Source organism: Drechmeria coniospora, chromosome 02 (genome assembly GCF_001625195.1).
Source record: "Drechmeria coniospora strain ARSEF 6962 chromosome 02, whole genome shotgun sequence".
NCBI classification, from domain to species: domain Eukaryota; kingdom Fungi; phylum Ascomycota; class Sordariomycetes; order Hypocreales; family Ophiocordycipitaceae; genus Drechmeria; species Drechmeria coniospora.
Genome location: NC_054390.1, coordinates 8,966,209 through 8,982,410, shown reverse-complemented (window position 1 = coordinate 8,982,410; position 16,202 = coordinate 8,966,209). Strand labels below are relative to the sequence as shown.

The following is a 16,202-nucleotide window of genomic DNA, read 5'->3' as shown; positions in this document are numbered from 1 at the left end:
ATTGGCTTGCTATCTACAATGGATCGGCTGCAAGGCCTGAAAACAGATGAAATAGTGCGTTCAGTGTATGGCAACCCATGCATTATGTGGACAGTGCAAGACATGCATCTACCGCCAACCCAACTCTACGCCCAAGAGTCAGCTCAGGCTCAGGAAAAAGGGACCATGTTTGCAGGCATGGGAAGAGAGTTGCAGAGGCTGGAGACGGAAAAAATAACGCATTCCGATGGACAACGTACCTTCCTTCCTTCTCGTACACCACATCGCTAATAATATCCCTGTCGAGGTCCGGGAACATGCCGGACAGTGTCTCAACGACATTAGCGTGCTCGGCATTCTGCAATCTATGAGCCTCGGCTGCCTCCGCGCTGGCCTGTCTGGCAGCAGCCTCTTCGGCAGACAAGGTGTGGCGAACAGACTGCCTCCTGGAGCCGTGGTCAGGCCTGTGGTTGTGTCGATGCTCGTGTCGTTGATCGTGTTGTTGATCGTGTCGAGCTTCTCGGCCGTGGCGTGGGGGGTACTGGTCGGACGACGCCATTGGGTGTGATGGGTTTCCTGGACCAAAAGAAGTTGAACCGGTCTCTTCGGAGAAAATGCGACCAATGGTGGAGAGTGGCTTCTGGAACGTCCTCAGCAGGCCGGTGATGGCGGCACCATCTTCTCGCGAATCGCCCTCATTTGATGATATTGAGTACCGAGGGGTTGAGGGCTCTGCTCCATCCATCGATGACCGTCCAGCGGGCTCTCTAGGACGCACGGCAACCTTCTCATTCATCGTGGCCTGCTGCGATATGACAGGGGACTTGAACTGCTGCTTCTCAGCAATCGCAGAGACGGCAGCTTCGACGTTCTTTTCGAACTCGTCATCCGAGATGGTAAGTGAGGAACGATCCATGCTTTCAATGAACTGAATCGCTCCCATCTACGCGAGATGTTAATGTACCGAGCTACGTAAGGCGGTGTGAATCTTGACGTACCAGTGAAGAGAGGTAGTATCCAGCTTCGCCGCCAAGTTTATCCTGATTCCGGAAGCGTAGAATGTACTGGACATTCGACACCAAATGCTCTGGGTTTGATTGCAGCACCACGTGGATAAGCAGGGGCATAAACGAGTCAGCGGATGAATCCGATTTGTTGTGCTTGAGCAAGCCTAGAAGAAGACGAGGATCAGCGGCAGTTGCTCCCGAAGCCAATGTGTATGCGTTCTAGAGCCAACGAGGTAGGCGTACCGAAAATGACCTTGGAGCAGTTGAGGACGCATATTATTTTGTCCCGAGGCGCTCGGTAGGACCTGATCTTGAGAAGCTCTTGACGTTGGATTAGCCGAACATTCCTACTTCGCACCCATTGCTGCACCCACCTTGCTGTGCCAGTTTCAGGAAGCGACGGCCGCTCTCGCCGACGGGAGGGATATCAAGATGCTCTTCCTTCACCCATCCGTAAATGTTGATCTTCTGCGTCAGGATGTCGTCCCGCTCGACGTCCTCCTGGTGCTGTCCTCGACGGCCAGGTCCCATCGGCACAGGTCCGCCTCTCTTTTTCGGCTTCGCATCCGGTATGGGCATAGGCGGAGATATGGCGGGAGAAAAGGTTTGAGCGTACAGCCTGTTCATGACCAGCTTCTCCATCCCTTCGCGGGCATTGTCAAACTCGGCATCGGACACGTCCATCCAAACTTCGGACTGCATCATCTTGTTGGCGATAAAGGCCAGGAAGTCGCCGATAATCTTGACCTGCTCATGAACCATCCACTGCTTTTTGGCAAACTCGGACAAGAACGACTTAAGATATCTTGCCACGGGGTCGGCCTTTTTGTTGCGCAGCTGCTCTAGGAATCGATGAAAGTCGAATGGCAGCGACGGCTCCGGCTCCGGCTCGGGAGGTGGGGGGCGGTGCAAAGTCAAGGGCATCGTAGGGGACGTGGGAGAGACGACGACGGAAGATTTGCGTTCCTCGTCCGATCGCAGAGGCCTCTCGCGAGGGTCGTCTTTGGGAGGCACGGGTGGTCCGGAATCGTCGTCCGCGTGGTTCATGGATCTGGCACTCGAGGAGACGGCCGTGGAAATGTGCAAGGGATTGAAATCGGCAGGAAGGGATGGCGTGACGGGCTCGAGGCTTGACTTTCGAGGCGGGTGCTGCAAGGCGCCACCGAGCATGGGGGAGGTGATCTCCAGCCTCGGACTCATGACTTCGTCCTCGTCGGGGCCGCCGCCAGCCTCGCTGAACTGATCCATGATGCTCTGGATCTCGGACCTCGAGCCGCCATCCTGATCGTCCTCGCTCGTGTATCTCTTGTCATCATCCGACCTTGAGGGGGATCGGTCGTTGTCGTCGTCCGAGATGGGAGACCTGGCGTTGGAAGGGCTTCGCGAGGATGGCTGGGAGGTCATTGGGGTCGGTGGCGTGGGGTCGACATATCTGGGGGGCGCGGCAGAGAGAAGCTGGGCGGAGGTGTCGGCGGAGGAAGGCTGTCCGTGTGCGGGTTTGATGGTGGCCACTGAGGAGGCCAAGGCGTCCTCGGCATCGTTGGCCTGCAGGCTCTTGACCTGGGGCGGCGTAGAGGGAGGATTCGTGCGTGCGGTTGCATCGTGGGAGGTGTCAGCGGCCGGTGCCTTGTCCGTCGTTATTTGTGGTTCCGTCTCATCCTTGGATGCTGGAGAGTGGGAGGCCGGGGCGTCGGTGGCAACGACCGAGCCGGTCCTTTCAGCGACGGCCAGATCGGAGACGTGTGCCTGCGATGGCGTCGACGGCGGGTTTGTGGAAACCTCGCGGCCCGTCGGCTGCTCGAGCGGAGACATACACGTCGGCTGTGCTGGTTGTTCCAGGTCGTGCACGCGAGCCGAGATGCTGGGTCGAGATGCTGGTGTGCAGACGGGAGAGGTGGTGCTGGAGGAGGCGAAGCCTGACGAGGAGGCGGAGGGGGGGGGGGGGGGTGTAGGACGGAGACGATGCGATGTTAAGGTGATGAGACAGGCCAGATGCGAGGCCTCGCCGTCGAAGATGGCAGTGTCTCACGTGTGCCTCGTGGTTGAGGCTGAAGTTGGGGTCAGAAGGTGAAACTGGAGGGTCTTCTGCCGCTCTGCCAGTGGCATTGTACCGTGGAGGTGGCAGACGAGAGGTACATGGCACAAACAAGGCGCACGAATATTACTGTACGAGTTGGTTAGTAGGAACCTGCTCTATCATGTATCCACCAACCAATACACACCTTTAATAGCCAATGTTACCAAGGCAATAATTACGGGGTATTAATTAGACTCGTAACCATTGCTGAGAACGGTACCCCGCCAACACACAACGGTTCCTGCTGCCTGCTTAGTACCCAGTACGAGGCACTTCAAGCCCAACGCCTGATAGCAGGTAATGGCGCCCGGAAATTTCGAGAACAGGCCGGCGGTTCGTGTCTCGAAGTCTGACGAAACAAAGCGGCTTAGTGGCTGCAACCCTGCACTTGGGCGTCTGGTTCCGCGGGTGCAATACAAGTAATTACTTGGGTACCAAGGAGGCCTGGCTGCACTTACTTACATACTATTACTGTAATGCACAGTATGCCTGCGCGTTGGATGGCTCTACTTTACAAGTACTCCGTACAGTTAGTTGGTGTGCAGTACAGCACGCCCCGCCATAGATGCAAGTAAGTACCTAGTACTTACATGTACTTACATGCATGCAAGTACACCTACTGCGCGTACGGAGTACTGTAGGACGTGTACAGAGTACGGAGAACTTGTAAGCATATTGTGAATATTCTTTGCTGTACAGTACTCCGTTAGTACTGATGCATGTAATCGTCCGTAGTACTTACTACTAGGTAGGTACCTACTACTAGGTAGCACTTGTATACTAGGTACCTAGTACTTACCTGTAGTGCTCACGGCACCTAAAGAACCTCGGCACTGATGCCAAGAACGTTTCCGTTGAGCGGCTCCAGGCAAACTTGTAATAGTTGTTACTTGTGCTTCAGTGGTACAGAGTACAGAGTACTTAAAAATCCGTTCGTCTGGGCATTCTGGGTATTAACGCCAGTAATTACTTACAAGTACATGTACGTAGTAATACAGCATTAATTAAGTAGTATTAGCATGCTACCTAAAGCGGTACAGCAATAATACTGTATGTCGAGGAAGCCGTGATACGAACAACGAGGCACAGTACCACGTACCGAACAATACAACCTCCCCAACCTCGGATTGCAACTTCCTTCCAGCACGCCTCCGCATCCAGTGGTGTGGCCAAGGAGACAGCACGAGGGCAAATGCCTGCGTGCGTACATGGCCAATCCAGCATCAGTCCCAGCCGGGTCGGTGGGTGTTTCGCTCAGCGGCGAGGACGAAACTCCCCATCGGCAGATTCGTGCCCTGTACGACGACGATACCATCACCGTCTACCAGGCCTACAACCACTCCATCGCCGACGCGGCCGTCGAGCAGCAGAAGCTCAACGCCTCTCCCCACTTTCGTCCCGGCCGCATGACGTGGATCAAACCCAGCTGGGCTTGGATGATGTACCGCGCCGGCTACTCCTTCAAAGACGCCGGCCAGTCGCGCATCCTCGCACTCCGAATGAAGCATGACGAGTTTTTCGGCCTCCTGCGCCGGAGCATCTTGGCAAATCATTGCATCGCCAAGCAGGTCGATGGCGCCAGAGACAAGGCTGCCGTCGTCAGGGTTCAGTGGGATCCAGAACGTACGGTCAAGCTAGATGTGCTTCCCTACCGGTCCATCCAGATTGGAATTCCCGGAAGCCTGAGCGGCCACTGGGCCGATGAATGCATCGTCTCCATCGAGGACGTTACGGACCAGGCACGAGAGTTGAAGAAGACGATCGACGAAAGGCCCGACATCACAACCGACGAGCTCATTCAGCTGGGATTGGTGCCAAGGGAGAGACCATTTCCCGTCTCCGACGAGATTGCATTGATTCTCGAGATGGATGCTACACGGGACAGATAGTAGACTTTGACATATACGTACGACACCGGCAGCTCGAGAACGAACGTCGTCGATGTATCAAGGGCTGCTCCAGCGTAGGCGTCGGTGCAAACCCTTTACGGCACCTTGCGGTCGTACCCAACCGCGTCTTGCCCCTGCAAAACGGCCATCCCCAAGGAGGGGCCGACATCGATCTGGGCGGCATTGACGATGCAGAGCCCGGCGTCGCCATTCTCCAGTTTCTGGTCCCCATCATTCAGACACCTCCGATTCTCGGCCGGTCAATGAAGTTGGGCCCAGCCTTGGTCGACTTCAGCGAGCTGCTCTGAATCATTCTGGAAGCGAATGCACGGCCATGGACAGGCTTCCATTTCAATCTCGCTCGGCAAACCAGATGGCAGCCCCAGCGGTAACGCGTATTGGCCGCTCGCGCCACTCGCCTAGGATCGAGTGGCACCTCTCCCTGCGACTCCGATGAATTATAGTTGTCGGTGGAAAGGGACAAGGAGTAGGAGACAAGACAGAATCGGTGGCCGATTTCGTCCGAGAAGCAAAGCTGCGGGGCCATCCTGGGCATCGGTGCGTGCTCACAAGGCCCCGAGTCTGTGGTGGGCAGTGAATGGAGAACGGTGAATCGGCGTCCCTTCCTTCCACCAGTTTTGGCCCTCTACAGCTCGGCATGCCCTGGTCCCCTCACTTCCCTCACACTCTTTGATTCCCCCTTGCCCGCGGCTTTCCGTCAAACAGCGTCAAGTCGATTCAAATGGCGGACCAGGATGGCATGCGACTCTTCTGGGTTCAGCTTTCCCTCCTGCTCCCGTGCCTCATCTTCACTGGCTTGAGGATATATGTCCGTGCCGTTATGGGGCGAGATTTTTCCGCCGACGACTGGATCATCGTCTTTGCCACCGTACGACACCCTTCATCCGTCTCATGGCGCGCGGCAGCAAGAACGAATCCTAATCCGAGACGCAGCTGCTCTACGTCGGCTCCAGCTCCATCACGATGCGAGGGGCGGCCGCCGGGGCCATGGGCCAGGAGCACGGGACCTTTTCCGCCGAGAAGCTCAAGGCATCCCTCAAGGGCATATTCCTCTGCGAAGTCTTCTACCCGCCCATGACGCTCGCCATCCGCCTCTCCGTCTGCCTCTTTCTGCTGAGGATCGTGACGAGGAGAGTGCACCGATACACCATCCACGCCCTCCTCGTCACCGTCTCGCTGGCCTCGGTTGCCTACTTCCTGACTCTGGTCTTCCAGTGCGTGCCGCCGTCGTATTTCTGGAACCAGATCGAGCACGGCGCGGAAGGCCACTGCCTGAGCCAGGGTGTCCTCATATCCGTTGCCCTCATTCACGGATCCATATCTGCCCTCTCGGCCTGGGTCGTTGGTCTGCTGCCCATCGTCATGCTCTGGAACGTGAGGATGGACCTGCGCTCCAAGATCACCGTCATCGTGCTGCTGGGCATGAGCCTCATGTGAGTAGAGACGCCTCCCCGCTTGGGAATATGGGAGGGCAGGGCCGGCCTGTGTGCCAACGATCCGTTCGCAGCGCCGGAATCACTCTCATCGTGCGGCTGACCATGCTGCGATCGACGGAATTTCTCACTTCCCACTACTTTCACGTTACCATGTATGTCGACGCTCCATGGCGCCCGGATAGTCAGTCTGCTCACAACTGCCTCCCCGTGCAGGAGAACGGCTCTCTGGTCGATGATTGAACCCAGCGTCGGCATCATCGCCGCCTCGGTGCCCACACTACGACCCCTTTTCAGGAAACTGACGCCAAAGTCGTCTCGATCGCACCAGTCCATGGGCAGAAATGCTCGCTCCCGCGTGGCAGTCGAGTCCAAGTCTCGCTGGCTGGAGCTCACGGCCCGCGACGCCCGAGATGACGAACTGATGAGAAACGACAGCAAAGAGGAAGGCTCAGCATCCTCGGCTGGAAAAGGCATCGTCGTCTGGACCACCTCGGTAGCGCAGGGCGATATTCACTACAAGCCTCCGAGGGAGGGCATCAGCATTCAGACCTCGATAGAAGTGACCTCGACGATCCGCGACTGAGCATTTCCCATGCCCAAAAACCGAAGGGTGGAAGGAGCATGTGCATCCGGTGGGATGCTGCGTCCCCGAATCGCGCCCAAGCCTTGGCGCGTCAATTTCGATCAGATGGAGTAAATGTAGATGCAGCGTTGTCAGAAATTGCGCACAGCCGGAACGCAAGGGGCGTTGGCACCGGCACGCAGTATGTTGGCGACATCCACATGTCCACATGTCTTGGTCACAACGCCTAGAGATCATAAAATTCAGCGTTGTGTACATAATATATTAAGATTGAGCCGCAACTGATCCCATCTCTTCCACAGGAAAATGTGACGAGGCCTCCAACGCGGATCAAGTATGGGCCAAGGGCGGGCGGGCTGGCAGGTGGTTCTGTCAAAAAGTCACGCAATAGACCCATGCCCCAAAGTCTTCCAAAAACGCCAGCGCCGATATTTCCCTTTTTTCGCTTGGGATATTGTTCGTTGTTAATCCATCTTCACAAAGCGATTGCGCCTCTTCGACGTTCTCGGACGTGGAGCAAGCCCTGCAGCCCGCAAAAAACGAAGAATCCCTGGAAAGGAGTCAGCACGGAGGGAATGTTTCTGAAAATATTGAGAGACCTTGGAGCGACATACAGCGTAGACGATGACGGCTGTGAAGATGGTGCCAGCGACGACCTCGCCATCCTCTGGATCCTCGCGGCCGCCAACAAACTCTTCGTGGCCGCTCCGGTAGAGACCACCAAGGATGCTGAGAATGACGATGGCGAACAAGGAGATGACGGTGCTGCACAGTGAACGCTGTCAGCGCTGCACGGCGCTTGGTTTTGGCGGGAAGGGAGATGAGAGGTCTCCAGGGGGAGGCACCTACCACGACCATGCGTGCATGGCACTGACGACGGGCTTCATGGTGGGCGAGTTTGACGACGGGGTTATCTACGAGCGGTTTGGGAGCCGGTTGGCTTTCGGCACTTTGGCTTTGGCGACAAGAGAGTTGGTGATGCTGTTGGGCAGTTGATGTAGTCGGAGGTAGTCGATGACAGCTCCGACGTTCTGGATGTCGTCCGCAATGGGGCATCCGCTGACTAAGTTTCGGCAAAAGGCCACCGAGGTCCCGCCACATGTTGGATTTTAAGCCACAGCTACTACTCCCAGCCGATGGCCAGCTTGTCTTGGCCTGCTATCGGATTTTAGCAGGCCGTTAGTTGCTGGTAGGTTAGTAGGTACTAGTAATACGAACTGCGGAGCAGGACTCCGTAACCAAAGCCTACATACATGTGCGACTTCACCACCAGAAAGCGTACACGTATGGTTGGTTCCCAACGACCGAATGATTCTGGATCTGGAGCCAGGGGATGGACACGTTCAGTCGATCGACGATGATGCACGATCACCCCCCGCTCTCCACCAGGCTCGGCACGACGCGAATCACGTCACCATCGGCCAGAGCTCTGCACCGCCTTCTCATTCTGGATTCTGTTGGAGAAGCATCGGCAGACTCGAACAGGACCTAATGGTCAATCGAAATCATGGTGGGGAACAGCAGCTGAGGGAGGGAACCCAGCCAGGTCAAACTCGTGGTCCATTTGGCAACAGGCGTATAAGTAGGAAAACTCTACGAGGCCATGGGGAGGTGTCGTTCGGATAAGACGGCTTGTTCAACAGTTGAGGGGATCGTCGTGCGACGCAAATCGAAACCTCGAGGAGAGTGGGGAAGAGGGTGAACCGAGGGGGGGGTTCGTGGTTTCGCGACTGAATCAATACAGCGGCACCTCGGGCCGAGAGTGCATGTATGCATTTGTACCAAGCAGTTGCCGGGGAACCAGTGTGTAATGCTTGGTGGTTGGATGGCAAGCAACACTCGCGAGCGATGGTGAGGACGGGCGGTAAGTGGAGGGCGTTGAGTGGTGGTTATTTACAGCGTTGGGTGCTATAAATACATGTACAGTACGTGTACGGAGTACGCGCATACTATGTCCCGAGTGCAGTGCCCATACTACACGTACTATAGGTACCAGTTGCGAGCAGCCGTTCCAGCAGAGTATTTCTCCGTGCAGAGGACCTTTACTCGTAGTAAGCACGCTGCAGGTCTGCGGCTTCTTGTGGAGAAATTCGCGGATCCGTGGGCGCTCTATCCGGAATCGATAGTGCATTGCCGTCAGCGTGAGCGTCAGCGTCAAGGTGAGGAGGACGCGTGTTTTGGAAGCAATCATGATGCCCATGGAGGAGGGGGGCAGTGCCGGTGAGATGGGCGTCAGCAAGCATAAGCCTGTCTCGGGGCAGGCTGCAGGTGGCAGGGTAGAGGACTCCCCGCCCACCACACGCCGTTGGCCGTTGGACTTCCAGTGGGCCTTTACCCGCAGCAGGTGTGGGTGGTCGTTGTACTAACAAGGGGCTTGGCTCCCGGGCGCTGCGGTTGCCGAGCGGCCTAGCGTCACCAGGAGTTGGTCCGCGAGGAGTACAGGTACAAGTGTGGCACTACTGTAATATACTAGTACCTAGTACTCCGTACTCCGTAATTACCTACAGTATACGGTACTTGCACCAACCACCACGCTTGTTCTCTGCAAGTACAATGACAGGCTTAGCCGGGGTACATGCACTGCCTGGTAGGTAGAAGCTTGCACCCAAGCACAGCACAGTACGGCAGATCTGCACCTACTTGCATGTACACGTTCAGGCACCCTTGCTGCTCGATGCCACTTCGGAACGCTGAAACCTCCGTAGGGCGGCTGAGAAACGCTGCCGAACTGGCTCGGGGACCAGGGTTGAGACGAACGAGCCAACGACAGGTCCGTGCCGCCTACTAGGTACGAGGTAGACATGCGCCGACTGCTGCCACCTACGTTGCGCACTTGGACGCAATCATACACCTACAACTACACATGCAGGGAAAACGGAGTACGGAGTATACATGGCACACGTACAAGTAGTACTCCGTGCTCCAAATTCCGGTGTAAATACTCCGTATCATTCGCACTTGCATGCATAGCAATCTATTTTCATGAGGACTGCTCAGCAAGTCATTGGGGCGGCACCCCTGCCCGCCCTACAGGCTGCCATGCTGCCAGGCTTTTCTTTATTTTACCCGCAGGCGCGGAATACACTTGGATTGTACTCCGTACAGAGTGCAGTATGATATCACATGTACAAGGAGGTACTCTGCTGATACACTTGTTTTTGCGTGCGGAATACCTACCAATCCATGTACATGGAGGTATGAGGACGAGTACTTGGGTGTATACTTGCCTGCTAGGTGCTGTACTCCGTACTTGCAGCAGGTACGAGCACCATAATGTCCGTAGCAATCTGTCGCTCGTCGTCCCACCTTTGTACTTGAATCCTCGCGGTAGGTACGGAGTACGGAGTAACTATTTACCTACAAAGATGGTTGGTTGTAGCTGGTTGGTGCGAAAACGAGTGATACAAAGAAAAGCCCCCTCGTCCGGCCATGGTCGGCAGCCAAACCCTTGCATTCTTGTGATGCTCGTTCAGCATGCTGCGCCGTCTCCTGTGCCGAGTGCTGTGCGAGTACTTGACGAAAACGCAGCCGTCGTCGCTTGACTGACTCACTTTAGCTGTAACACGTCTGCCGTGTCCACTTTCATGTACTCGCAAGGTGAGCACCAACAAGTCACCGCCATCCTGGGCCTGCCTCCAGCCGTTACCGGGTTGAGGACTTCAGTCGTGGTCCGTCCACGCAAACAACAAAGCCTCCTCTTGTCTTACCTACAGTATATCTACCCGCACCCGCAGCTCTCATCTCCTACATCACACTCCCCTCCCGCCTCCCCTCGTTCTCCTCTCGTTCTCCTTCTCCTTCTCCCCTCCTCCTACTTCTCCTCTCCTTCTCCTCTCCTTCTCCTCTCCTTCTACTTCTCCTTCTACTTCTCCTTCTACTTCTCCTCTCCTTCTACCTCTCCTCTCCTTCTCCATCCCCTTCCTCTTTGCCTGCTGCGTCCCCTCCTCCCCTTTCCCCTTCTCCTCTTCTCCTGCCCTCCTCTTCTCCTTCCCTCCTCCTCGTCCTCCACCACCACCACCACCACTTCTGGATACGCGGAGAAGTCGTCGTACTACGAGTCTGCCACCGTGTGCCTCTTGTGCCTTGCAACATGCGATTCGCCCGCGCAATCGCCGCCGTCCTCTCGGCCGCCGTCGCACATGCTGCGTCCCAGAATGCGAGGCCCATTACCGGCAACCCCAAGGGTGTGAGGTACACGGCCACCCTCCCAGAGGACCCCTTCTTCCACGGCGACTTCGATGGCAACGTCGAGGGCTTCATCACGGCCGAGACGCCCGACGATGGCGTCGGCGTCAAGTTCACCGTCCACTTCGAGAATCTGCCCAAGTCCGGCGGGCCATTCCGTACGTCTCCCCTCGTTGCCATGACGCTGCTGTGATGGCCCGCCCGCGAGCTTTGCCATCGTTGCGGAAGGCTAACGTGCCCGGCCAGCCTACCACATCCACGTGAAGCCCGTCGTTGGCGGCAACTGCACCCAGACGCTGGCTCACCTGGACCCCTTCGAGCGCGGCGAGAAGCCGCCGTGCGCATCGTCGGCTCCCGAGACATGCCAGGTCGGTGACTTGGCCGGCAAGCACGGCATGGTGACGGCGGACCCGTTCCAGGCCGAGTACGTCGACAAGTTCGTCTCGCTCAAGGAGGGCGACGCCGAGTTCATGGGCAACCGGTCCTTTGTCTTTCACTTTGCCAACACGACGAGGATCACGTGCGCCAACTTTGTCAAGGTGGACGTCGGCGCGCCCTATCCGTCAGCCTCGTCGTCGGTCTATCCCGTGCCCACGGCCAGCGGTGCGACACCTGCAAGGCCAGCGGCAACCGATTCCACCGTGCCCTTTGTCGTTTCCGCCGCGTCAAAGGCGCACACGACGCTGCCCTTTGTCGCCATCGCCGGTGTCGCACTCCTTGCCTTTGCCGGATGAGCGGTGCCGTGAAGTTGAGGAATGCGGCCTTGACCGTTCCGGCTTCCCCCATGCATGACCAACGGAATGACATTACGGCTGCGAGCAGAGGTGCGAATGCTGTACCTGTATTCCTCGGCACCAACACAAGCGGACATTCAAGAGTGCCAGTACATGCATGCACTGCGACACGGGAGGGGTACGACGGCAGCTTCCGCTTCGGACATCTCATTATTATGTAATTATTCGTAATGTGTGCACTTACTCAGTGTACTGTACGTACTTGGTAAAAGAACAGTACACGGACATGTCGGCATGTCATTTCATAGAATGCGCCTGTTTCGAGAAGGTACCATGTTGTCTTGGTGTCCATGAAAGTGCTGACATACATGGGTGCATACACACTTCCATGTCGATGCAATTCAGAGGGGGGGCATCATTCCGATTCGTTGTCAGACAAGGAAGCATTGACGGCGGACTACGCATGCGAATGGAAACTTCTGCTCGACATGTTCCTACCAGTGACCTGAAATATACACCTACATTTACGGGCACTCGTACGAAGAGCAAGGACGACTAAGTGGAGGTACGGCCGCCGGCTTGGAGAATTCCCAGCATCATTCAGAGTGCGGGAGTATTACTCCGTACTAGATAGTATCATACAGTAACAAAGTACATAGTAAAGTAAGTAAATACACCGTACGGAGTACTTACAGTACAGTGAGTGCATGTACTGTACAGTACATTTAAGCAAGTACTGAATACAGTGCGTGCAAGTACAACTACGGTACACGAGGATGGAGTTTTGAGTGCCAACCATCAAACTCAATCCCTCCCTCAATTGGATCAATAACCCACTCGCCCATGACCCGCCCGCCCGTAAAGCCGATGCGATATTTGCAAACCTCAACGACGAATAATCTGCTGTTCAGCACTACGCATGTACGGGCACGGAGTATACCAACGTCCTGTGCGTGTACATGCATGTCACCTCCTACGCTGTGCTGTACGCCTACTGAATGTACAGCAAAGCTTGTTGGTGCAGGTATCTGTATCGATTAATTATGTCGTCAGTGTTCCGAGGATCCCCACGTGATTGGCATCGGCTTGCCATCGCCAACATCTTGCTACCTTGCGTCGTTTGCAACCTTGAGTAGCTCTCTGCCAGCTTGCCCGCCAACCTGCTAACCTGCCAACCTACCTGCTGTGCGGCAAGCGGCAGCTGTTCTAAACGTCGCAAATTGCTCCCTCGCTCGCTCCCCAGTTTCTGCCCTCTCTCCCTCACCTTCCATCATCCTTACAAACCTGACCAACCGCTCTCGGTACAGCCGATGCCCTCTCCCATCCTCCGCTCTCGCCTCTCCGTCCTCTCGTCCCCGATTTCCGCCAAACGACTTGTAACGAAAGTCCCCCGGACATCGTCCACCGTCGTGAGGGCTTCGGCCTCCTCGTCTGGTCCGTGAGCGAGCGGGGGGGGGTGACGTTGACAGAATGGCCAAGTCCAGGGGCAGGAAGTCGGCCGCGGCTTCTCACGAGCTCGCAATCGAAACCGAAGACAAGGGCCAGTCTCCGTCGCCCTCGCCCTCACCGTTGTCGCCACCCCCGTCCGCTGTCCAGCAGGGCCAATCCGTCCAGGCCGGCACGAAAGGATCCAAAGCAAGGAAAAATGCATCCTCGTCGTCGCTGTCGCCGTCGGCCTCGTCCTTGATTATCTGCCGCAACAAGTAAGTCCATGCGCACACTTGGACTGGACGAGCATGGCATGCATGCATGCATCAATGCACCAAGGAAGGAAGGAAGGCTGATGGAACCACCCCGGCGATCCAGGCACTGGCGACACATTTCCTCCTTTCACGGCCATTGGCTTCAGATGCCTGTCGAAACCCTCGAGACCATCGCCAACATCAACTACAATACCCCTCGGCCTCGGCCCATCGACCCAGCCGTCCTCTTCGATGTCATCAAGATCCGGAGGAACGTCGACGAAGCTTCTGACTTGGCCGTTAGGGCCGCCAGCGACATGATTTCCCCAATCCTATCCAGCGTCGGCGGGATCGGAGCTGGCTCCATGAGCTCTTTCGGTCTCGGTCCCGCCGGCCACGGTGCCAAGCTGAGCCGCGAGAGAAGATTTCGCATGCGAGAGCTGGCGAGCCAGAAGCTTGCCCGAGCCTATCGCCTCGACGAGATAGCTTCCAGCGTCGCCACCATGCAGGGGGCCTCCACCCTTGAGGAGATTGGTGGTCTGGTCCTCCAGCGCAACCCCAACGACCTCGACGCCAAGTACGTCCACTTTTTCCACGAAAAGATACCTTCGCGCCAGCTGGCCGAGTCGACGGATCTCAAGGACCTCGAAGGCATCCTTTCCCAGAAGAGGCAGCCGGAAGTGCTGCGCACCTCGGCCTCGGTCAAGATCTTCAAGGACGACCTCGATGGCGCTCTCCAGGACCTCACGGCTGCCATGAACTTGTCGAGATACAATAGCCAGCTGCACCAGACATCCACCGACCCCCTGCCAGAAGCCCGGCAGCTTCAAGCCGGCAAGAGACGGCCGGTCGATGTCATTCTTGCCGAAGATGAGCAGCCGAGCGGCCTCGACTCGCAGCTCCTGCTTCAACGCGCCTGCGTTTACCTTGCCATGGCATGCGACCACGTGCCCGGCGGCTTGTCCAACTCCTCGACGGCTCGGGAGCACCCTGAGCCCGAAGGAGCTGCTGCCGCCGCCGCCGAGCAAGCTGATGCTGACTCGGATAATACGGAGGAGAATTCGAAAGATCAGGCCGAGGTCCGCAGGATTGTCAAATCCATGGCGAAGCGCGCTCTGCGAGATCTGATGGCCTTCCTCTCCGCCTTCGAATACTCCCCCGACTTGCCCATTAAGATCCACAGGGACTTCTACGACCGGGTCGAGCATGCCAAGCAGGGTACCCGCAACCCACGGAACCCAGATGCGAACAGCCCGATCAAGCCACACACGGTTCACCCCATATCCGTCCTCTTTTCTCCTCAGCAGCCACCCGACCTTCCCGAGTTTCCCTACAAGACCGTCGAGAAAAACGGCGTCAAGGCTGGGCTCCACGACAACACTTGCGAATGGGTCACATATCATCCACTTCTGACCGAGGCCCTCCACTGCCTCTTGCTGTGTCATTGCCTTGCCCAGACATCACCAAAGGAGCTTCAGCGCCATGCCTACATGGTCGCTCGCCTCGTTCGACTGTGCGACGGCCATCCTGTATTTCAAGCGAGCAGATCCCCGGCGCGTTCCGATTGGGTCGAAGTGCTCCGCAGAACAGACCAGTGGCTGGATCTTTGCGCTGGCTGGGACAGTCTCTGTTTCCCGGCACCCCTTCCGATTCTCGGCGGTGCCCCGAGGATGCCCTTAAGCGCTCACAAGCAGGTCGGGGCCTCCGCCGCCGCCGACTCGGTCGTTGCCAGCCAGATCCAGTCGGAGGGCAACAAGGAGATGGGAACCATGGGCAAGGCTATCCTCGGCGCCGCCTGCGTCGCCTCCAAAGGCCTCACCCGCGAGGTCATTCCCCTCGGCACCTTCTCGGGCGTCAAAGTCCCTTCCAGCGCCATCCCTCTTGACAAGGACTCGCCCTTGTTCCGCGACGGCGACGACAGCAAGGACGGTTCGCTCGCTTCCGATCGCTCCCTGTGCATTTCGCAGTGGGTGAAGGAGGCCCCGACGGTGACGGCCACGAAACCAAAGCGCAAGAAGCGCGTCAGGCGAGACAACGGGCTCGGCGAAATGGATAAGGCTGCCGAGGATCTTGGCAAACTAGAGCTTTGAGGATGCGGGCAGCACAGTCACGACGTGTATGCAGTCTTGCCGACTATCTGTCCGATCATGAGCAAGTGCTTGACGGAAGAACGGTCCTCAGTTCGCCATGTCTTCCAGTCCCTGATGCTTCGGGCTTGTCGAGCGCACTTGGCAACACTTGGACACGACCGCGTGCTTTTAGAGAGTCTGGAAAGGAGGCAGGGGGGGGGGGTAGAAGAATGGATACCCACTACAGGCGATATTTCGTTTCTTCATTTCCTTGTGGTGCCTCTTGGAACAGTCATGGCCGAATGGGGCACACTGGAAATACGGCCGCCCAGTGCATGCATATACGACACAGGTCCGACCAAGATGCCTCATCAGTTGGATCACGATGGACCTTCATGTCACGCAATTTTCAGAGTCTTGCGGTGTATTCAACAGCTAGCATATTCAACAGCCAACTCAGCGGGTATCGGGTATTTATGTCCATGACCCCAAATTGCCTCTTTGGCCCTTTGGGTTGTATACTCCACTCTTCTGCTGCAT

At 56.8% G+C, this 16,202-nt stretch overlaps 6 protein-coding genes across 6 annotated transcripts; 4 read left to right on the top strand and 2 right to left on the bottom strand.

Annotated features, from left to right (window-relative positions):
- Window positions 1-149: 149 nt before the first annotated feature.
- DCS_05588 (vacuolar protein sorting-associated protein) lies at window positions 150-2,798 on the bottom strand (the record flags this gene model as incomplete). Its single annotated transcript, XM_040802890.1, has 5 exons — window positions 150-198; window positions 240-922; window positions 978-1,150; window positions 1,230-1,307; window positions 1,361-2,798. The coding sequence occupies 5 exons, from the start codon at window positions 2,796-2,798 to the stop codon at window positions 150-152; spliced, it is 2,421 nt and encodes an 806-aa protein (XP_040657923.1).
- Window positions 2,799-4,271: 1,473 nt separating this feature from the next.
- On the top strand, window positions 4,272-5,260 carry DCS_05587 (uncharacterized protein; the record flags this gene model as incomplete). The annotated part of the gene is made up of 2 exons (XM_040802889.1): window positions 4,272-4,898; window positions 4,985-5,260. 2 exons carry the CDS (start codon window positions 4,272-4,274, stop codon window positions 5,258-5,260), a joined length of 903 nt encoding a protein of 300 aa, XP_040657922.1.
- Window positions 5,261-5,694: 434 nt separating this feature from the next.
- On the top strand, window positions 5,695-6,992 carry DCS_05586 (uncharacterized protein; the record flags this gene model as incomplete). The annotated part of the gene is made up of 4 exons (XM_040802888.1): window positions 5,695-5,841; window positions 5,907-6,406; window positions 6,481-6,561; window positions 6,623-6,992. The coding sequence occupies 4 exons, from the start codon at window positions 5,695-5,697 to the stop codon at window positions 6,990-6,992; spliced, it is 1,098 nt and encodes a 365-aa protein (XP_040657921.1).
- Window positions 6,993-7,467: 475 nt separating this feature from the next.
- On the bottom strand, window positions 7,468-7,879 carry DCS_05585 (uncharacterized protein; the record flags this gene model as incomplete). The annotated part of the gene is made up of 3 exons (XM_040802887.1): window positions 7,468-7,542; window positions 7,607-7,757; window positions 7,842-7,879. 3 exons carry the CDS (start codon window positions 7,877-7,879, stop codon window positions 7,468-7,470), a joined length of 264 nt encoding a protein of 87 aa, XP_040657920.1.
- Window positions 7,880-11,082: 3,203 nt separating this feature from the next.
- DCS_05584 (cytosolic Cu/Zn superoxide dismutase) lies at window positions 11,083-11,911 on the top strand (the record flags this gene model as incomplete). Its single annotated transcript, XM_040802886.1, has 2 exons — window positions 11,083-11,335; window positions 11,424-11,911. The coding sequence occupies 2 exons, from the start codon at window positions 11,083-11,085 to the stop codon at window positions 11,909-11,911; spliced, it is 741 nt and encodes a 246-aa protein (XP_040657919.1).
- A 1,470-nt stretch (window positions 11,912-13,381) lies between these two features.
- Window positions 13,382-15,683, top strand: DCS_05583 (uncharacterized protein; the record flags this gene model as incomplete). The annotated part of the gene is made up of 2 exons (XM_040802885.1): window positions 13,382-13,614; window positions 13,718-15,683. The coding sequence occupies 2 exons, from the start codon at window positions 13,382-13,384 to the stop codon at window positions 15,681-15,683; spliced, it is 2,199 nt and encodes a 732-aa protein (XP_040657918.1).
- Window positions 15,684-16,202: the final 519 nt, after the last annotated feature.